This window comes from Rhinopithecus bieti, unplaced genomic scaffold (assembly GCF_001698545.2).
Source record: "Rhinopithecus bieti isolate Rb0 unplaced genomic scaffold, ASM169854v2 scaffold_6907, whole genome shotgun sequence".
Taxonomy (NCBI): Eukaryota; Metazoa; Chordata; class Mammalia; order Primates; family Cercopithecidae; genus Rhinopithecus; species Rhinopithecus bieti.
The window spans coordinates 3,351,870-3,373,667 of record NW_016805647.1 but is presented as its reverse complement, the minus strand read 5'-3'; the positions used below and the strand labels follow the sequence as shown (position 1 = coordinate 3,373,667).

Genomic DNA, 21,798 nt, shown 5'->3' with positions numbered 1-21,798 from the left:
TTTTTTTGAGACAGAGTCTCGCTGTGTCGCCCAAGCTGGAATGCAGTGGTGCCATCTCAGCTCACTGCAACCTTCGCCTCCCAGGTTCAAGCTATTCTCCTGCCTCAGCCTCCTGAGTTGCTGGGACTACAGGTGCCCGCCACCACGCCCAGCTAATTTTTGTATTTTTAGTAGAGACAGGGTTTCACCATATTGGTGAGGCTGGTCTTGAACTCCTGACCTTGTGATCCATCCGCCTAGGCCTCTCAAAATGCTGGGATTACAGGTGTGAGCCACCGCGCCCGGCCTATTATTTTTATACGAAACGGGGTCTCGCTATGTTACTCAAGCTGGTCTCGAACTTTTGGGCTCAAGCATACCTCACTTTCTTATCCCCGCCTCTCCCTTTCTCATCTTTGCCAGTCTACTTAGGTCTCTGCTTCAAAGTCACTTTTTCAGGAGGGGGCTTCCCGCCTGAATTCCCAACCCCCACCGGACTTGGTCCGTGCCGAGCTGGGCACTCACTGCCCCGGCACCAGCCATCTCTGCAGCAAGCACCCATGACAACCTTGAAGTGTAATGAGCTGCTCAGTGTGCCTCCCTACATCGTTAGTCCGAAGAGAGGGTCCCTCGGTGCCCAGCACAGTGCGTGGCACAGTCGGTGCTTAGGGAGCGATAGCAAGATGACACCGTAGTTTTCGGGATCCTAGTCCATCCAAAGCAGCCGCCTTCCGGGCAGGTGTGGGGAAGAGGGAGGCCGACGAGGAGCCAGCGCCGCGCGGCCCTCCGCACTTCCGTCTTGGAGGCCAGGGGTGGCGCTGCCGCCGTCCCTCGCCCGGAGGCAGAGATGCGCTGGCGCGTCACCGCCAGGAGCCCACAGTGAAAGACCATTGGATGGAAGGCGACGCCCAGAACTCCAGGAGAACGCTGTGGGAGGACGCGAGGCCAGGCGACTAATAGGCCAGGTGTGAGTCCCCAGACAGCTTCCTCCCCTTCAAGAGAGGAAGCCTGGGCTACAGGCTGGGACGGAAGCAGAGGGGCAGACACGCCGCCAACCCCCCGGCCTCGAACCGCCGGCGACTCAGTTCAGCCGAGGCAGCCAGGCGGTCCGGGGCCCCGCGCCTGCGCACGCCGGGCCCCGCCCCCGCCCGCGCCCTCCAGGCCCGCCCCGCCCTCCACCTTCTGCGTGCGCACAGCCTATAGCCCGCCTCCGTGAAAGACTGCCGGGCGCATGCGGTCGGGGTTGTTCACTGGCTGTTCGGGGCTCCGCGCGCGTCGCCGGCCCAACTCTGTCGCTGACGGGAGGATCTGAAGCCGGCCGCAGGTAGGCTGACTCCAGGGATCCCGGGGGGAAACTGTTCTCCCGCGCAGGAGTCAGCGGCGCGAGCTGAGCCCGGCGCCGAGTAGCCCCGCCGCCGGGGTGACGGACGTCGCTTCTACCAATCAGGGGCGAGGTGACTCGGCGTCCTGCCCAATGGGCTGTGTGCCTAACGGGAGTGGGGCGGGCGCCCCGGCCGGCGAGCTGCTGGCTCCCGCGCGCGGGCCTCGTGGCTGGGCGGTGCTGGGGAGCGGGGCCGAGCGGGGCGCGGGGCGGCTTCAGAGGTTGTGGTGCCTGAGCCGCCGCGCTGGGCCGCGCCGAATCAGCTCTGCCGGGCTCGTCGGACGAATTAGGCCGTAGGGGCGTGGAGCGCCCCCCCCACCCAGTCCTTGCTCATCGTCTGCGAGGCAGCCCGGCAGCCGCGCATCCATTCAGGCGGTGCGGGCCTCGGGCCTCGGGCTCAGCCGCCTGGGGCTAGGCGGGGCGGCTCCGCGTGGTAGGACGAGGGGGCCTGCAAGCTCTCCGGCCCTGAGCCCCGCGGCTGGCCTTTGGGCCCCACGGCTTCCTCCCTTCCCGACTGCCGGGAGTCGGGGCGCTGGCGGTGTATAGAGCTCACCACGTTTGCGTAGCGCCCTTCTGTCCACACTCGTTGCAGTTTCGAATCCTCAGCGGCACTGTGACGCGGGCGGCGTGGAGATTCTCACCCCCATTTCCCGAGGTGAGAACCCGCGTTGCAGGCAGCTCAAGTGACATGACTGAGGTCTGCACACGAGTGATGGGGGCTGTCACTTTTGAAAGAAAAGCATTTTTCCCCCCTCAATCTTTGTTGAATTTTCTGATGTGTCTTGATTTACGTTACTTCTGTGCCGGAAAACCTTCTTGCACCTTCCGTCACCTTCAGAATTAAGTTCAGATTGGGTATGCCAGTTTGTACATGATCTGGCCCTTGCCTACCTTTCCAGTTTGTCTTCCACTATATATCCCTCCCTCCCCGCCTTCCGCCTCTTGGCCTTACCTATGTTCTCTGTGGCTGCCCCGCACCAGCCTGTTCACCCTGTTCCCTTTCGTGTACTCTGAGTCTTGCAGTCAGTCCTTCAAGGCCCATTGCAAGTCATATCTACAAAACAGGAGCCGCCTGGATCTGCCCACTACCCCCAGGACTTCTCTTACCTTCCTCTGATGGCCATGGTACTGAAAGCTTCTGCTCTCTTCGTCCCCCTTTATAGTCTAAACATGTTTTCTGTCTGCTTCCATCATCACTGAATTACTCATTTATTTGTTTATGTTTCATCTCTCCAACTGGACTGCCAGAAAGTTGAGATATGGGCCCAAATCTGATTAATGTTTATAGTCCCCAAGCACAGTAGCTGTCACGTAAGTCAGTAGCCCATAAGGATGAATGAATGAGCCTCCCGCCTGGTCTTTGTGTACATTGGCATATTTATTGCCAGGCACTGAGACTGCAAGAATCTAAAGAGAGAATCTAAAGAATGTAAAGAGAGATGTTAGCCTCTTAGAGTAAAATTGGGACAAATCAAATGTAATTGGATAAGATGAATCTTTTGTAGAAGTAACTCAGAGTGGCAGAGAATTTCTGGGATCATCCAAAACTTAGGGAGACCAGGGTATAGTCTCAGTAAGAGATATGTCTGGTTAGAACATATGTAAAATGTACCTAAATCTGATTTTCATGTGTCAATAAGGAACTGTAAAGTGAGAGACTTAGGTCAGATAAGCTTGGAGACACCGCATACTGTATAGCAGTGATGACAGTGCGAGTTTACTTACTAAACACTCCCAGGATTCTTGCGTTAAATGACTTGGTTTAATCAGCATTTCTCTGATTTATATCCATAAACCCCTTTTTGAGAATCCCATATGCATTTTGTTGAAACGAGGGAGCATGCTTTTGGAAATGCAGCAGAGGATGGAAAGAGCCTTTGGAGCGGGGAAGACTTCTGAGCATTCTTCCTTCCCTGCCAAGTGTGTGCTTTCCTGCTCTGGGGAGGGGGTGGGGCGGGGGAATGCTTCAAGCACAACTCCCTAGTTTTCTTGTTCCTTAGTTTATTTTTATCATAATTTTGCTTCACATGGAACGTTCCTGAGGAGGAAAATGTCCTGACCATGCCAAAGTAAGCATTTTCTGCTACTTTCCAATTGTGTTTTTCATTTTGGTCACGTTTGGGTTTGCTGACCAAATGGACGATTCTGGACCTCTGAAGCTGGGGACCAGTGATAAATCCTCCGTGGTGAGCCTGTCACGGTCTCTTCACCTCTTGTCAATGCTGTTTTCACCTGCATCTTGACTCTGCTGCCCTTATATCTTCTTTTATCTCTCCTTTCCCTGCCACTGTGGCACACTCTTTGGATTTAATCTCATCTCCCCTCTCTTTGAGTCCTCTGCCCATCATGTGCTTCAGACTGGTTTCTTATCTGATGTCCCTCTCCCCCAGTATTTGCAGTCTCTCTTCATTGCATGCCTGGGAGAGATTTCTGACAAGGATCAAGTTGTTGTTAAATTATAGAAGAGAACTACTTTTTTTTTTTGAGGTAGTCTTATTCTGTCGTGCACGCTGGAGTGCAGTGGCGTGATTCCAGCTCACTGCAACCTCTGCCTCCTGGGTTCAAGCGATTCTCCTGCCTCAGCCTCCTGAGTAGCTGGGACTACAGGCATGCGCCTTCACAGCCGGCTAATTTTTGTATTTTTGGTAGAGATGGGGTTTCCCCATATTGGCCAGGCTGGTCTCAAACTCCTGACCTCAAGTGATCCTCCTGCCTCTGCCTCCCAAAGTGCTGGGATTACAGGCATGAGCCACTGTGCCCAGCCAGGGAACTTCTTTTAATTATAGGAATTTTGGTTTAGCTGCAACCACTTTTCAGTGTTGATGTTCTTTTCTTTTAGTCTATCTTTTATAACCTAGAGGAGCTCTGTTTTCTTGATGATACATTGTAGTTTAGCCAAAGACATTATTTATTTCCTGGAGAACTGGAGTGCTTATCCAAGTTTGAATTTTTTTCCCATGTAGGGAAAACAATGAGGCACCTGCCTGGTATCTCAGTGTCTGGCAGGGATGTCAGCAAACATTTGGGTTGTAGTGTTATATCAACCAGCTTAGAGCTGGTTTTATTAGGTTGACTCTGAAGGTTATTAATTGTCAAAGCTTTAAACAAAAAACTATGTTATTAGAGTAGCAGTTGTTTTTCTACACATATTTGACTAAAGCCATTCAGTGATCCAAGAAATGTTTGTTATGATCCAATTTAAACCTGAAGACAACCTTTTGAAGTCCTGTGACAGAGCAACTAAGGCTTCAAGAGGGTTCATAGCTAATAATTGGCAGAGCCAGTATTTGAACCCAGATGAGTTTGGTTTGTTGAGATATATTTATTTCATCTGTAATTTTTCTCTTTTCCAGGTCAAAGAGTAAAATGAAGTATATTCTGGTTACTGGTGGTGTTATATCAGGAATTGGAAAAGGAATCATTGCCAGCAGTGTGGGCACAATACTCAAGTCATGTGGTTTACATGTAACTTCAATCAAAATTGACCCCTACATTAACATTGATGCAGGGACATTCTCTCCTTATGAGCATGGTAAGCACAGTGGATTTCTTCATAGTAGTCGCATGTGGAAGAACATGTCAGCACTTGGGAATTATGTGCAGTTTGCATAACTTTTATTTTCTGCCTTCTAACAGGTCCCTTAATATAGCAGAATGATACTTTTTTCACCTAGACAGGAAGAATTCTTTTTTTTTTTTTTGAGGCAGGATCCCACTGTGTCCCTCAGGCTGGAGTGTTGTGGTGTGATCATGGCTCGCTGTAGCTTCCACCTCCTTAGCTCAAGCGATCCTCTCACCTCAGCCTCCTGAGTAGCTGGAACTACAGGTGTAAATCACCAGGCCTGGCTAATTTCTAAATGTTTTGTAGAGGTAGGGTTCCACTATGTTGCCCAGGCTGGTCTTGGGTCCTCCCACTATAATCCCAAAGTGCTGGGTGTTACACGTGTGAGCCACCATGCCCGACTGCATTTTACTTCTTTGTTATTATTGAGGACCTATCAACTGTGTGACATGTGACTGTGGCTGTTACTTCAAAGATTAATTGCTTAAAACGGAGAGATGTTAAAACATACCTCTTGTTTTAAAATTCTGCATTCATACTTCTACTCTGTAGCGTTGAGTTGAAAATCTACAAGCATTAAGTGTCACTAGTGCAGAAATCCTCATGTAACAAATAGCAGCAGGAAAAGATCCATACACTTGAGTGATATTTAATACAGAATTCTTGAGCAGAGGATGAGTTATCTCTCTGAGGGAAAAAATGAGACATTTTTTTCCTTTCCTGTGTTTGAGCTTGTCTTCTATTGTGGTGGTACGAATGAATCATTCTGGGCAAAATTTCTAGAGTGAAGTTTCACGGAATGAATGTGCAACAAAGGAATGGGGGAAATGTGTGCAGTTTCACAAATTTGTTTAGAACAAAAGCAGAGCTCAAAAGCTGATTTTTGTAATCAGCACAAACTTAATATGCATATATCCAGGCTTTGAATCAAATATTTTTATCACACTTTAAACCATATTATGCTTAATTAGGAGACTTTTCTGAAGGCTCTTTTTTCCCTAGGCAGCAGATGCTGTATACTACCGTGAGGTCCTGTATACGCACAGCCCGTCATTCCCTCCCATCCCTTGCCGTTTTATAACTTTCCTTAAGAGTGAGTTTGTTGGCCGGGCGCGGTGGCTCAAGCCTGTAATCCCAGCACTTTGGGAGGCCGAGACGGGCGGATCACGAGGTCAGAAGATCGAGACCATCCTGGCTAACACGGTGAAACCCCGTCTCTACTAAAAAATACAAAAAACTAGCCGGGCGAGGTGGCGGGCGCCTGTAGTCCCAGCTACTCGGGAGGCTGAGGCAGGAGAATGGCATAGACCTGGGAGGCGGAGCTTGCAGTGAGCTGAGATCCGGCCACTGCACTCCAGCCTGGGCGACAGAGCGAGACTCCGTCTCAAAAAAATAAATAAATAAAAATAAAATAAAAAATAAGAATGAGTTTGTTGACAGACTAGAAGTATGAAGTTACCTTTTAGAGAATATCTGGTAATTTTTCTTTTTGTGTGTCATATTTAGTTTTCCAGAAGTGAATTTCTGTGCTTCCTATCATGTAATTGCACACGTTGTTATGAGTGTTTTATTTCAGAATTGCAGTTGTGCCAGGGTATAGGTATTTTTCACTTAACCTAAATGGTTTCTCTGTTCACTGCAGGTGAGGTTTTTGTGCTGGATGATGGGGGGGAAGTAGACCTTGACCTGGGTAACTATGAGCGTTTCCTTGACATCCGCCTTACCAAGGACAATAATCTGACCACTGGAAAGATATACCAGTATGTCATTAACAAGGAACGGAAAGGAGATTACTTGGGGAAAACTGTCCAAGGTAATACTGGATTTACCTTTAAAGCTTAAAAGTCTTAACCAGTTTAATTTCTTCCTCCCTCCCACCTCTACACAGATGTATAATTCCCTTTTGAGTACAAAAGTTTACATTGTATGTGATTTCAGCATGAAACTCTCAAGGTATTGTTACTGAAATATGCCTTTAGTTGAAAAATCAGAATTATATTGTTGTTTGCTAAAAAAAATAATTTGAAGAACCACTTCTTCATTGAAGCTTGTCAGTCCTGCCAAGGCAGCATGATAAGAGTCCAGAGAACTGTTGTTTTTACACAGTAATGAGTGTGAAAATGGTAAAGGCAACTCGATTAGGGCATTAAGCCAGATGGCATGTATGTGTGCATCTGGGACTTACTATGTATAGAAGTGAGAAGGAAATGAGCATCCATTGTGTATACTGGTTTCCAGGCTGTTCATCAATGCCATATGGCCTAGGAGAAGCCTGAGAAGTGGGTTTCTGGGTCCTCCCAAGCTTTCACTGGCACAGCTTTGCTTACATCTATTTGCTGTTTCGGGGTTTTGTGCAAGCATTCAGGGTTTTGTACAAGCATTCGTTTAAGGAAAATGTTTTGCTGCTTTAAAAAGGTGGGGATGGAAAGCTATTGATCTAGTATAATGGCAGTGGCCCAAATTTGGAGGGGTTGCTGAAAAGTGGCTTTAATCTGAGTTATGAGAGCAAATCTGCTTTTGGCTTTAGACTTTACTGGCCTACACACTGACAGCTGGCTCTGGTCTGGGGCTGCCCTGGCGAGTTTCTGGGCTAATTGGGTCATATTTGGATCTTAGCTTCCCCTCTCACTAGCTTTGTGAACATGGGCAAATTAACCTCTTCGAAATGTGGATTCCTTTTCTGTAAAATGGAGACAATAACAACACCTACCTCTCTGGGTTGTTAGGAGGATTAAAGGAAGTCAAAGTCAATGAAGTGTTTCCCTGACTTCCTGACACATAGAAAGGAATCAGGAATTAGAATGGTTTTGATTATACAGTTTGCTGTTTATTTATTCATCATCCATCAAATTTGCATTGAATGCTCACTGCAGTCAGACCTTCACTGGTGCTGGTAATGCATGTGATGAGCAAGACCAGAGAGGTCATTGCCCACACGGAGGTTACCTGTGGGGGAGGCAAACAACAAACATACGACACAACGAGACGTCTGTCAGAAGCTGTGAAGAAACCAAGTGGGGTGAGGACAGAAAGAATGACTGGGGAAAGCCACTTTGGGCAGGTGGTTGGGGAGCCTCCCAAGAGAGGCTATGTGAGCTGAGAGGCCAGTCAGTCACAGGGAGAGTGGAATGAGAAGTGTGGAGGCGCAGGGCTACGAAGGCTTGGTTGGTCCAGGAATGGAGGGGAGGCCGGCATGGCTGAGGCAGAGTGACCGAGGGGGATGGTCAGAGAGCGGGGGTGGTAGCCACAGCCAGGTTCTACCCAGTCTCGGCCGCAACAAGAAGCTTGGAGTGTACTCAGAGAAGTGGGAAGCCACAGAAAAGTTGAAGCGTGGGAGTGATGAATTCTGACTTGAATTTTAAAAGATCACTTTGACACCATGTGTGGAGTAGATAATGAATATGCTCCTGCATGAGGCAAATGAATATCCTTGTGCATGAGGCATTGCTGTAACTGGAGTGATCTGGAGTTAAATAGTAATCTTTACCTTTTAGGAACTTGCAGTCTGTGCCCAGAACTATGATTTTTGAAGTGTTGAGCAATTGCTGGCATTCTTTGAGCACTGACATGGCAAGTTGCTGTACCGTGCATTTTACAGCTGTTGTCTCACAAAATTTCCACAACTTAACATGCTGTTAAGCTTAAAATGGTTAAAACAAGCTTAAAATAGTTCTATAATTGACCCAAAGATCCACAACTAACGAGTCATGGGACTGAGGTTTGAATCCAGACATTCTGACCCCGGGTGCTGTGCTCCTAACAACTCTGCTGTGCTATGCTGGCTCACTGCAGTGGATTGTCTACCCTTTGGTAAACTGGAAACATACGGAACAGGGTCCCAGAAGTCTCTTGTTCCTGGAAATGCACTGAAGTGTAGTGTGCCCACCTTCACCTGTGAGCAATAGGGTTGGCCATACTGGTGTGTGACTCTGCACAGGGGCATGTGCGCCCGTGTGGCTCAGGACACTACTCTCAGCCTTGCTCTGTTGCAGGGCTTCCAGCAACAACTTGGACATCTGGCTGCAGGAAGTGTGAGCTCAGAGATTTGTTGAGGCCAGTTAAAGGGGGCCTCAAAAGTATTTTTATGACCCTATTGCTACTGTCTCCAGGCAGAGAGTGCCGCAGTTTGTTTTCACAGTCAGTGCATTTGTCTCAATCAATGTAGATGGACAAGCGTAAGTTCCCTGTTTGTTTTCTCTTTCCCAGTTGTCCCTCATATCACAGATGCAATCCAGGAGTGGGTGATGAGACAGGCGTTAATACCTGTAGATGAAGATGGCCTGGAACCTCAAGTGTGTGTTATTGAGGTTTGTATGATTCTTGCACATGTGAACAAGTGTACTCATCTCCTTAGTCAGCCATCAACAACTGATAAGACAGTTCCCAGTGGAGCCCTTGGCCTTCTTATCTGTGTTGGTGCAGTATGTTGCAATGTGGCAGGTAAGGGCATAGTAACAGTCGTGTGGAATGGCCACGCAAGGGAAAACTGTACTTTGCCCAAACAGTGGTCCTGTTTTGTTTTTTTTTTTTTTCTAGCATTTATAGATTCACTTAGTACTGACTATTCCCTTGAGTAGTGTGACACATTTTCATCTGTCTCTTGAGCAAGTCAGCAGATCTTTCGCTTTCTTCTGGCAAGAGCATTCATCTTTGAATGAGCTTCATTTGGTTTCAGTATCTGTACTCCTGCTGTGCTGATCCTAGCTGTTGGATCTCAGTGTTCCTCAGATAACGGGAGACTCAGAAGTTCCAGCAGTTTGTTTATAACTAATTCTTTTTTTTTTTTTGAGACAGGGTCTCACTCTGTCACCCAGGCTGGAGTCCAGTGGAGCAGTCATGGCTCACTGCAACCTTGATCTCCTGGGCTCACGTAGTTCTCCTACCTTAGCCTCCCAAGTTGCTGGAACTACAGTGTGCACCACCATGCCCGGCTAGTTTTTGTACTTTTTTGGGAGAGGCAGGGTTTCACCATTTTGCCCATGGCTTGTGAGCTCAAGCCATCTGCCTGCCTTGGCCTCCCAAAGTGCTAGGATTACAGATGTGAGCCACTGTGCCCAGCCAACTGATGCTTTTCAGTATAAAAATTATTTATAGTTAACTAAGGAGATAAGATTTAGGTTTTTTGTTTTTTGTTTTTGCTTTGTCACTGTGATACAGATAACATTCCTGACACCTCTCTCACCTGACCTTTTTCTTGAAATGATGTGGAAAGTTCCACAATAACCTTTGGGAACGATGAGCCTGTCCAAAAGAGTAACCTTTTAGTACAAAGAGATGTCTAATTCCTGTTAACTAACATTATACAGGATTAGAGAGTCCATGTTATATAATTACTCATCACTGAATCAGGAAGACAGACAGTTGTTAGAAAACTAAACTGCCAGAGAAGAGTTTAGTGCCTAACCTCTGAAATAACTTTGTTCTTCTAGCTTGGTGGAACCGTGGGGGACATAGAAAGTATGCCCTTTATTGAGGCCTTCCGTCAGTTCCAGTTCAAGGTCAAAAGAGAGAACTTTTGTAACATCCACGTCAGTCTAGTTCCCCAGGTAAGTAAGACATTGAAAGTTTTACTCTGGGAGAGATGGAGAGGAGGGAGGAAAGGTAAACTGGAATGGTTTTCACTTATTGTGTAGTAGTTTTCCCTTGAGGTGCAGGAAGCAGAGAATAAAGAACTTTGTAAGTTTAAATTTGTTACAGTCATACTTTTTTGAAAAGATCAAATAGAAAACATTTGAAAAATCAGGGCAGTTGCATTTGCAGATGTAGATTGGCCGTGTGCATTTGTCTTTACAGTATGGTGGAACTAGAGTAAAGAGGCTGTTTTTAAAGACAAATCTTGTGGAGAGGAGTCAATAGTAACAAAAATTAGGAAGCCGGAAAGCAGATGGATGCATAGAAGCCGACTAAGCTGACCTCGAGTGCCAGATCTTATGCCTGCAGCAATGAAAGCAGAGAAGCAGCCCTGTTTGCCCTGCAGAACCCCAAAAGCTCAGGAGCGGGATGAGGGTGGGCCTTATGTAACTACTGCTTCAGAAGACTCAGACCCTGACATCTTTTTCCTAAAGTGCACAGTTGGGCATTAGCCTCCTCTCACCTTGGCAGAAGACTGGAGGCTTGTTCTCTGGAGAGGGTTCCTGGATGAGCAGACACTAAGGACAGTTGAAGGCAGTAACACTGGACTACAAACATGGGGTTGTGTGTAATGTTATGCTGTTGACACTCCTTGCCTTCTTCCACCACTCGGTTCCCAGAATCGTCATGTTCAGGCTTGGCCATTCCACGTGGGAGATTTTAAGATTGTCCTCTGGGGTATGGATAGCCCAGGATAAAAGACGCTGGCTCTGGGGGCTCCCCATGAAATAAGCCAGCCAGATTTTCACCAAGACAAGCCTACCCACTCACACAGAACTTACAGGTAGCATTGGAGCAGGCCTCCATACACTTGGAGAAAGCATCTGATAGGTAAGAGACCAAGCAACAGAAAGCAACTTACAGGGAACTGAGACTCTACAAGCAGAGGAAACTCTTAAAAAAAAAAAGCAAACCAAAAGTGACCTGTCATTACTATTCTTACAAAATTAAAAGGAGATAAGCTATATCCGTTAGATAAGAACTGGATGCTGTAAGAAAGAAACATTGAGAGAACAGAAAAGAATCCTTGGAAATTAAAAATTGGATAGCAGAAATGAAAAAGTTAAGAGAAAGTAAGTTGAGGAAATACCCAAGGAAGTACAGCAAAAAGACTAAGAGATAGAAAATAGGAGAAAAGTTAAGAAAAATTAGAGGACCGGCTCAGAAGTTCTAATTTCCAAATAATAGGAGTTCCAAAAAATAAGAACAGAGAAACGGAAGTATAATCTGAACCCCAGGGGTCAGCAAACGATGGCCTGTGGGCCACATGAACCTATCCCCCCCTTTATGGAAATCAAGTTTATGGAAATACAGCTGCGTCCATTTGTTTATGTGCTGTCTGTGGCTGCTTTTGCACTGAAACAGTAGAGTTGAATACCTGTGGCAGAGACTGTGGCCCACAAAACCTAAAATATTTATCATTAGGCCCTTGACAGAAAAAATTTTCTGACCCCTTATCTGAACAATTCAAGGAAATTTCTAGACATCAGTTTCTGGGTTGAAAGGACTCCCTTGGTGCCTAGCATATTGGATGACAGATGACCCACACCAAGGCATATTATTGTGAAGGTTCAGACTAATGGGGCAGAAGTTCTAAAAGGCTCTAAAGAGAAAAATCAAGAATCATTGTGCCATTGGACCCCTCAGCAACAATATTGGAAGCTAAAAGACAGTGATGCGATTTCATTAAAAATTCTAGTGGAGGCTGGGCATGGTGGCTCCCACCTGTTATCTCAGCAGTTTGGGAGGCAGAGGTGGGAGGATTGCTTGAGCCTATGAATTTGAGACCAGTCTGGGCAATGTGACAAGACCCTGTGTCTATTTAAAAAAAAAAGTCCAACAGAAAATGATTTCCATCCTACAAGTCCATATGTAACGTCTATCTGTTAAGTGTGAGAGGAGAATAAAGATAATTTAGTCCAGAAAGGAAAAGTGTGGCACGTGGTTTGGGAACAGTATTTAAATACTTCAAAAGGATGTAAACCCAAAAGAGGGCTGTAGGCACAGGAAAGTGTCTAATGGGGGCAGGATCCTCATTTAACAGGGAAATCAATAGAAAATGTCTCCAAGTAAGTGTGAAGAAGTAGCACACCAGCAAGATCAGTTGAGTTGAAGAGCGATGGTTTCTAGGGATTGGAAAGGGGAGAGTGGGTGAGGGCTGATACTGCTTACAAGTTCTGTAGAACCATTTGACTCTAAAATGCATGCACGTGTAACTTTGATAAACATAAAAGCTAAATTATGTAAGTGACCAAATTATTTATTTCCTTTTTAAAAGGGGTTCAAGGAAAAGTCATACTTGAAAATTCCTTATCAGAGGAAAACTAACTTTTTTTTTTTCTTTTGTAAAATAGCCAAGTTCAACAGGGGAACAGAAGACTAAACCCACCCAGAATAGTGTTCGGGAACTTCGAGGGCTTGGGCTTTCCCCAGATCTGGTAAGATTTCCTGATAACTGGTTTCAGTGTAATCTTTTATGTCTAGTTAAGATCACTCTTTCATGACAGACAAGACCGTTGTCTTGTTGGCTTGCTTTTGATAATTGATGATGGAGAAAATAGGATTAGTGCTTTGAACTGGGCTGTAGTTTGCAACATGTTCCTGCTTGGCATGTGTTAGGTCTTGTACTCCCCAGACCTTATTTTTCCTCTCAGTCCTTTTATTTTCATTTTTACTCCTACCTGGGAACACTAGTGGAGGAAAACCCCAGAGCTCCTGTAGTTCATTAATGTATTCATTTGTACTGCCATTCTCTTATATTTTTCCAGTTTGGCGTTTAGGGATTTTAGCTTTGAAACGGGTCATAATATTTTTATGGATTATGTGCCTGGTGCTGAGAGTTAACATTTTCGTTCATCTTAACAATGTGAAGTCTGTTTTAATTTCAGTCAGGGAAAACCCCTACTTTTGTCATCTTTTCCTTCTGTCTAAGCCGTCTTGTTCTCTACTTCTAGGTCGTATGCAGGTGCTCAAATCCACTTGACACATCAGTGAAGGAGAAAATATCAATGTTCTGCCATGTTGAGCCTGAACAAGTGAGTAGAAATTCCCATCTCTAATAAGTTGTTTTTTGCTTTTAATTGTTCTAAAGCCTCTTGATGAGTTTCATGAGGCTTGTGTTACTTTCTAATTAGAGATAGTGGGCCGTTCCAGAAGAACCCATCGCCATCAGCTCTGATTTGCCATTCCCTGCCTCTCCTGGTTCCCCAAACACACTTGTGTCCCTCCTGCCTCTTCTCTTGCCTTGTTGTACTTTGTGCTCCAGCCTTTCGGTTCCCCTAGTACTCCCCACTCTCCCTGTGATTGTACTTTTGCACTGGCTAATTTCTGTTAAGAACCCATGTCCCCCTCTTCCTGTTGGCTTGGCAGTCTCCTACTCACTCTCATCCTTCAGGTTCTAGCGAAGACAGTATTGTTTGAGAAGCTTTAACTGCCAAACCTCCTGGCCCTTGGCCTTCAGGGTCAACTGCGTCCTTCTCTGGGCTCCTGTGTGGTGTCTCAGCTATGCTGCCGGTGGGCCCATCTTTCTGGTGTGTGTGTGTGTGCGCACGCACGCGCGTGCATGCACGTGTGTGTGTACATGTGTGGTGTGTATCTCCCTTCACAGACTCTGAGCTTCTGGAGAGCAAGGGCCACCTCATTCAACTTGATGTTTCTGGTGTGTGGTGTCTAGGGTGTTGTAGGCTGTCACAGAGATCTTAAGTGTTTTTGTTGCTGTACCTATGATGCAGGAAATCCAAAATTTGGAACCTGTAATGTATCTAAGTGTGGTGCTTAGTATGGAAATTCCACTGGTGACACATTGAGCATGTAGCTTTGGCCAGGTTTTAGATATTTCTGTCCTAGCAAGTGAAGGAAATTTAATTCTGTAGCAGAATAGGTTGTCATTAAAATTGCTCAATTTTTTTTTTTTTAATTGAGACAGAGTCTAACTCTGTCACCCAGGCTGGAGTGCAGTGGCGTGATCTTTTGGCTCACTGTGACCTCCACCTTCCAGGTTCAAGCGATTCTCCTACCTCAGCTTCCTGAGTAGTTTGGATTACAGTGTACCACCACTCCCCGCTAATTTTTGTATTTTTAGTAGAGATGGGGTTTCATTATGTTGGCCAGGTTGGTCTCAAACTCCTGACCTCAGGGGATCCACTTGCCTCAGCCTCCCAAAGTGCTGGGATTATAGGCGTGAGCCACTGCGCCCAGCCTTACAATTATTCACTATTAAAAATGTAACAAGTATTTCCATATTTAAGTTTAAGTTTAAAGTTTTTTGCTTTTTTTTTTTTTTTTTTGAGATGGAGTTTTCACTCTTTCATCTAGGCTGGAATGAAGTGGAGCAATCTCAGCTCACTGGAACCTCCACCCCCTGGGTTCAAGTGATTCTCCTGCCTCAGCCTCCAGAGTAGCTGGGATTATAGGCGCCTGCCACCATGCCCAGCTAATTTTTGTGTTTTCAGTAGAGATGGTGTTTCGCCATGTTGGCCAAGTTGGTCTGGAACTCCTGACCTCAAGCAATCCACCTGTCTCGGCCTCCCAAAGTGCTAGGATTACAGCTGTGAGCCACCACGCCTGGCCTTGCCTTTTTTTTTTAACAGACGAGGTCTTGCTGTGTCACCCTGGCTAGAGTGCAGTGGTGCTGTCATAGCTCACTGCAGCCTGGGCTTAAACAGCCCTCCTGCCTCAGCCTCCTGAGTAGCTCATACCTTAGGCGGAAGCCACCATGTTTAGCTATTTTGTTTTTTGTAGAGATGAGGTCTTGCTATGTTGCCCATGCTGGTCTCGAACTCTTTGGGCTCAGGCAGCCTTCTTGCTTCAGCCTTCCAGAATGTTGAGATTACAGGCGTGAGCCACCATGGCCAGCCTTGCTTATTCTTTTAATCGGAATGTTTATCTTACTGAATTGACTTGATACAGTCTGAATACAACTCTTTTATCAGGTATGTGATTTGCATACTTTCTTCATATCTGTGCCTCGTCTTTTCATTTTCTTTTCTTTTTTTTTTTTGAGGTGGAGTGTTGCTCTTGCCCAGACTGGAGTGCAGTGGCATGATCTCTGCTCACTGCAGCCTCTGCCTCCTCTGTTCAAGCGATTCTTCTGCCTCAGCCTCCCGGGTAGCTGGGACTACAGGCATGCGCCACCACTGGTGCCTGGCTAAGTTTTGTATTTTTAGTAGAGATGGGGTTTTGCCAAGTTGGTCAGGCTGGTTGCGAACTCCTGACCTCAGGTGATCTGCCTGCCTCGGCCTCCCAAAGTGCTGGGATTACAGGTGTGAGCCACCGCACCTGGCCTTCATTTTCTTAATAGTGTCTTTTAGAGCACACTTTTAAACTTCAGTGAAGTCCAATCTGTTTTTTTCTTTCATGGATTGTGCTTTCACTGTTGTATCTAAGAACTGCTTGCTTAACCAAGGTCATGAAGATTTTCTTGTAAAAGTTAATTTTAGGCCTTACAGGATCCATTCTAGCTTAACTTTTGTGAGTAGTGTGAGGTAAGGGCTGAAATTTTTACATGTGGATATCTACTTGTCTCAGCCCCATTTGTTGAAAAGACTATCCTTGGATACTATTCTATACTTTTTAAAAATAAAGGTACATTATAGATTTACTAATCTTTGTAAAGTTGTTTAGATTTATTTATAGCTATTCATAATTTTCATTACTACCGTGAACTTTTAAAAATTACATTTTCTGATTAGATATGGCCCATGTATAGGAGACCCTGCTGACCTCTGTCCATTCATCTATAGCCTAGCAACCTTACTAAAATTCTGTTAGTACTGATTGTTTACCTGTAAATTCTTTTGGTTTTTATGGATAAGCAGTGATATTGTATGCATTATTCAGTGGCAACCGCTTCTTGTTTTCTGGTTCATTTTTTTTTTCTTATTATAATTTTCTAATATCTTCAGTACATCATTGAATAGAAGTATTGAAAGTGACCATTCTGGCCTTGTTCTGGACTCTAAATAGTAAGCATTAATATTAAACCATGTGATGTTTACTGTGGGTTTTTTATATTGCCAAATTTTCCCTAATCTTAATTTACCAATAATTTTTATTATGAATTTGGTTTTGAATTTTTATCAAGTCTACATCTACTGAGGGAATTTTTTTTCCTTAATCAATTTTCTATTTATGTGGTGAATACCACTGTTAAATTTCCTCAAACTTGACTGCACACTGGAATTGCTTCGGGAGCTTTACAAGTACTGATGCCTGCCTCCTACCCTGAGAGATCCTAATTCAAGTGGTCTACGGGGCAGCATGGGCTTTTGACCTTTTATAAGCTCTGAATGATTCCAGTATGCAGCTGAGTTTGAGAACCACTGTTCCTAGTTAAACCATTCATGGGTTCGTGGACATGATTTTTTTAAACTACGTTTGTGGTTTGGATCATGAATTTTTTTTTTTTTAAATAGGTTCTGGCTCTGTTGCCCAGGCTGGAGTACAGTGATGTGATCTGGGCTCACTGTAACCTCCGACTCCCAGGCTCAAGTGATCCTCCCACCTCAGCCTCCCGAGTAGCTGAGACCGTGGGCACATGCCACCACACCCAGCTAATTTTTTGGGTGTTTTTTTCAGGCTGGAGTGCAGTAGCACAATCTCAACTCACTACAACTTCAAACTCCCAGGCTCAAGCGATTCTCCCATCTCAGCTACCCCCCAAGTAGCTGAGACTACAGGCACATGCCACCATGCCTGGCTAAATTTTGTATTTTTTGTAGAGACAGTGTTTTATCACGTTGCCCAGTCTGGTCTCGAACTCCTGAGCTCGAGCAGTCCTCCTGCCGTGGCCTCCCAAAGTACTAGGATTACAAACATAAGCCACCTTGCCCAGCCATGAATTTTTTTTAAAGGACTTTTGCATCCATGTTCATAATAGATTGGCCACTAATTTTCTGTTCTATTCTTGAGTCTGTTTTAGTAATTTATCTTTATCTAGAAAATTGTCCTTTTTTCTGTTTTCAGAAAATATTTTTACAAGGTCACATAGCTAGTAGGAGGCTAGAAGCCTGGTGAGTTTTTGCTTTTATTTAATAACTTACTTTTTTCTGAACAGGTGATCTGCGTCCACGATGTCTCATCCATCTACCGAGTCCCCTTGTTGTTAGAGGAGCAAGGGGTTGTAGATTATTTTCTTCGAAGACTTGACCTTCCTATTGAGAGGCAGCCAAGAAAAATGCTGATGAAATGGAAAGAGATGGCTGACAGGTTTGCCTGCAATGAGGAGCTGGGAGCGCTAGCCTCCTTTACTTTTTTGTAGGGCTGGTGAAGCCGACTCTAGCCCTAGCACTTTTGCACTTTTGCCATCCACGCATTAGAAGGGCCTTTGTAGTAAGACATGTTCAGAAAGGATCTTAACTGTCACGTAGCTGTGGCACAGATGAGGAGATCCTGATGGGGCCAGGCCAGGTGCTGGGCCTCCAGACACTGAGTTCGGGTTATGTCTTAACACGCTTGTCCCTTACCTAGATCAGTGCAAACAGGCGTCCCCGTGGCCGTGGGTGAGTGTGCATACCCGAAGCCCACATGAATGGCTGACAGTGGCTGGAGCACTCCTGGGTACCACCCAAGAGATCTGAGCTGTGTTTGGGAATGTGTGTCTCACCCCACACCAGAAAGGGATGACATTAGGAAGGGGATGTGTTGGCTGCCTACTCCACTACATCCTTTTAAGGCTCGGTGGTGCTGTCACATCTCTTCAGAGATCTTCACTTCGTGTCTTAGAGCAATGGGCAGGCCTTATCTTAGTTGCAAGATCAATATGACGGCCTAGAAGCATTTGGAGAGGGCGTACTCATTCCATTGCTCTGTGAGAATTGTTTTTCGTTTCCACATTTTTCCTGCAGTCTTTGTCTGCTTCCATGTAGCTACCAGAATGGCACAGTTTTATCATCTTTTTTCATAAAACATTATAAGCAGTTTGTTCTGTTACTATATTTTACAATGAAAACTTTTAATGAGTGGGGACTTTTCTGTTTTGTGCATGTCCCATAATTTGATACTTGCTTTCATCCCATTAATTCTTGTGAATTGTTTGTTTATGTCTGTTAATTTTTTTGGCCTTTGGTTGAAAAAAAACTTTTGTAGGCAAATTTGTGTGAGATACTGAAACTGTCTCTTTATAAGTTTCAAAAAAAAACAAAATCTTTCTTTACAAAGCCTGCCATGTTGATCTGAAAATTACTTCCTCTTTACTGGTCTGTACACAGAACTCAGGTAATAGCCATTCCTGTTATATTCTTCCCCGATGTGTTTTTGTTGTTTGTTTTGTGGGGGTTTTTGAGGCAGGGTCTCACACTGTTGTCCAGGCTGTAGTGCAGTGGTGCGGTCAGCTCACTGTAACCTCCAACTCCTGGGCTCAAGATCCCCCCACCTCAGCCTTTCAAAGTGCTGAGATTATAGGATTATGGGCGTGAGCTCACTCCTGGCCAGACGTATTTTTTTTCTTCTTAAAATAGCTATTTTGGTCTCATGATGGCGTGTACCTTCTGAGTAACTGGATGTTTCTTGACGTTTGTTTGATAGATATGATCGCTTGCTAGAGATCTGCTCTATTGCCCTTGTGGGCAAATACACGAAATTCTCAGACTCCTATGCCTCTGTCATTAAGGCTCTGGAGCATTCTGCACTGGCCATCAACCACAAATTGGAAATCAAGGTAAGGAGGGTGGCACAGGTACAACCGACAGATGAGCAGGAAGCAGTCTGTAGTCTCATAGGTGCCGCATCATATCTGCTTTCTGTTTTTGGAGCTTGGAATTATTTTTAGGGATTAAAAAGATTTGTGGTTGCTTCCTGGCTTCGAGAAGATAGTAGAGCATTTTCAGGAATTAATGAAGGGGAGAGGTGGCTAGAGGAGAGGGTGAGAGAGACTTGAGTTCTTGGCTATGACTATCAGGTAACTAAATAAAATGTCCTGTGGAAATGGGGGCCACTGGTGGACCACAGGCATGCTGCACAGTTGACAGCTGGAGGCTCTCGGAGACTTTGTTGGCATGTGGGCTGCCTTTCCTAACCTGTGCTCATCACTTATTGCAAAGTGGGAATGACAGTATTGACCTCATAGAGCTGTGAGGTTTTTCTGGGTTGCAGGGCAGGCACTCAGTAAATGGTAGTTACTGTGTTCTGGTCTGTGCCATGGCGGGTGGCAGCTGAGCTGGTGGAATGGTGGGGCACGGCCCTACTTATCTATGGGTGGCAGTAGAGTGTCATGGTTAAGAGCATGGATGCTGTGGCTGGGCGCGTTGGCTCATGCCTGTAATCCCAGCACTTTGGGAGGCCGAGGTGGGCAGATCACGAGGTGAGGAGATTGAGACTGTTCTGGCTAACACAGTGAAACCCCATCTGTACTCAAAATATAAAACAGCCAGGGGTGGTGGCGTGTGCCTGTATTCCTAGCTACTTGGGAGACTGAGGCAGGAGAATTGCTTGAACCCGGGAGGTGGAGGTTGCAGTGAGCCGAGATTGTACCACTGCACTCCAGCCTGGGTGACAGAGTGAGATTCCGTCTCAAAAAAAAAAAAAAAAAGCATAGATGCCTGAGCCAGGTGACCAGGACTAGATTCTAGCACTGTCATCTACAAGCGGTGAGACCTAGACAACTTACTTTAACCCTCTTTGTGCCTCAGTTTCCACATCTTTAAAAAGGGATGGTGATGGTGCCTTCCTCCTAGGGCTGTTGTAAGAAGTTCATGAATACAAAGTGCTGAGATTCGCTATGTCAGCTGTCCTTGACAACCCTCCCTTCTGCCTGTCCTCTTTATTCCTTTTCTTCCCAGCCCATCAGCTGGAGCTTTTCAGGAGGAGATGAAGGTCAGAGGTAAAGTTGGATCTCAGTGCTGAGGTTGTCAACCGGGCCCCATGTAGCTGTCCCCACATTGGGGTTTGCTTTCTACTTCCCAGGTGTTTCTCAGCGTGAGAATTTAGTTTGCTTTGTGCTGCTGGACAGGTTCCTGCAGAATGACCTGTTGTACGTGTTTTTTTTTTTTTGAGACGGAGTCTCGCTCTGTCGCCCAGGCTGGAGTGCAGTGGCCGGATCTCAGCTCACTGCAAGCTCTGCCTCCCAGGTTCACGCCATTCTCCTGCCTCAGCCTCCCGAGTAGCTGGGACTACAGGCACCCGCCACCTCGCCCGGCTAGTTTTTTGTATTTTAGTAGAGACGGGGTTTCACCGTGTTAGCCAGGATGGTCTCGATCTCCTGACCTCGTGATCCACCCGTCTCGGCCTCCCAAAGTGCTGGGATTACAGGCTTGAGCCACCACGCCCGGCCAACCTGTTGTACATGTTTTAAGAATGTAAATCCCATTATACAGCCCTGACTTCTTATTTGCTAGTTCTTTCCATCATTCATTTATTTAATTCACTTGGAGTTAGCCTGTGGCTGCCATGTATTTGTTGGGTGGCAGAGGATGAGAGATGGATGAAAAGGCAACAGCCTCTGCTTTTAAGGAATATTGAGTCTCTTAGGTAGGAAGGAGCACATAGGAGAGGCTGAACCTGCCGTGGCAGACACATGAGGAAGGCAGACTTCCTCATTGAGGGACACCAGGTCGGGTTGGGTAGGATGGAGAAGGCTTGGAAGGGGCATTCCTGTTAGAATAGATAGAGCACATCCAAGGGCTTGGAGATGTGGAGCCGTTGGAAACACTGTGGATGGAAATTGTGAACTGGAGGCTGTCTGGAGACAGGCTGGTGTGAGGGCCTGCCCACAGTTCCATGAACTGCAGGGTTTAGGTAGGAGAGTGTAGAAAAATGGTGAACACCCTAATTTAAAAAGTGGGCACAACATTTGAACAGACACTTCCAAAAAAAGGTGTAGGTGATATACACGAAAAGGTGCCCAACACCTCTAGTTGTCAGAGAAATCCGTGCACATGAAGTCACGATGAGATTGTGACGCATACCCACTAGAGCGGCTGAGTGTTAGAGAGGCTGTGGAGCTCTTACCTTGCTGCCGGGAGTATAAAATGGCACCACCACACTAGAAAACAGTCTGTAGTTTCTTATCAAGGTAGACATGTGATCCAGTAAGTCCATTCCCAGATACTCACTTGAGAGACTTGAAAACATATCCACAAAAAAAGATTTTTATTCAAATGGACAAATTATTCGTAATAGCTGAAATCTCAGAACAACTCAAATATTTATAGCCTGTCAATGGATAAATTTGTAATGGTTTATTTATAAGTAGAAAACCACTCAGCAATGAAAGGGAACAAACCAAGCTGAACACAGTGGCTCAAGCCCA

General features: G+C 45.7%; 1 protein-coding gene across 5 annotated transcripts in view; it reads left to right on the top strand.

Moving 5' to 3' along the window:
• Window positions 1-285: 285 nt before the first annotated feature.
• The window catches only part of CTPS1 (CTP synthase 1), a 34,107-nt gene continuing 12,594 nt past the window's right edge, over window positions 286-21,798 (top strand). For 2 of the 5 annotated variants that reach the window (XR_001885822.1, XM_017873258.1), the window contains exons 1-9: window positions 3,294-3,429; window positions 4,714-4,892; window positions 6,565-6,735; window positions 9,129-9,229; window positions 10,352-10,468; window positions 12,908-12,991; window positions 13,508-13,588; window positions 17,608-17,759; window positions 19,077-19,209. Coding sequence is in view for 4 of the 5 variants with exons in the window: in XM_017873258.1 (XP_017728747.1) it covers window positions 3,422-3,429; window positions 4,714-4,892; window positions 6,565-6,735; window positions 9,129-9,229; window positions 10,352-10,468; window positions 12,908-12,991; window positions 13,508-13,588; window positions 17,608-17,759; window positions 19,077-19,209 (1,026 nt within the window). In the remaining variant the exon portion in view is untranslated. The other 3 variants (XM_017873259.1, XM_017873260.1, XM_017873261.1) reach the window with 3 other exon arrangements.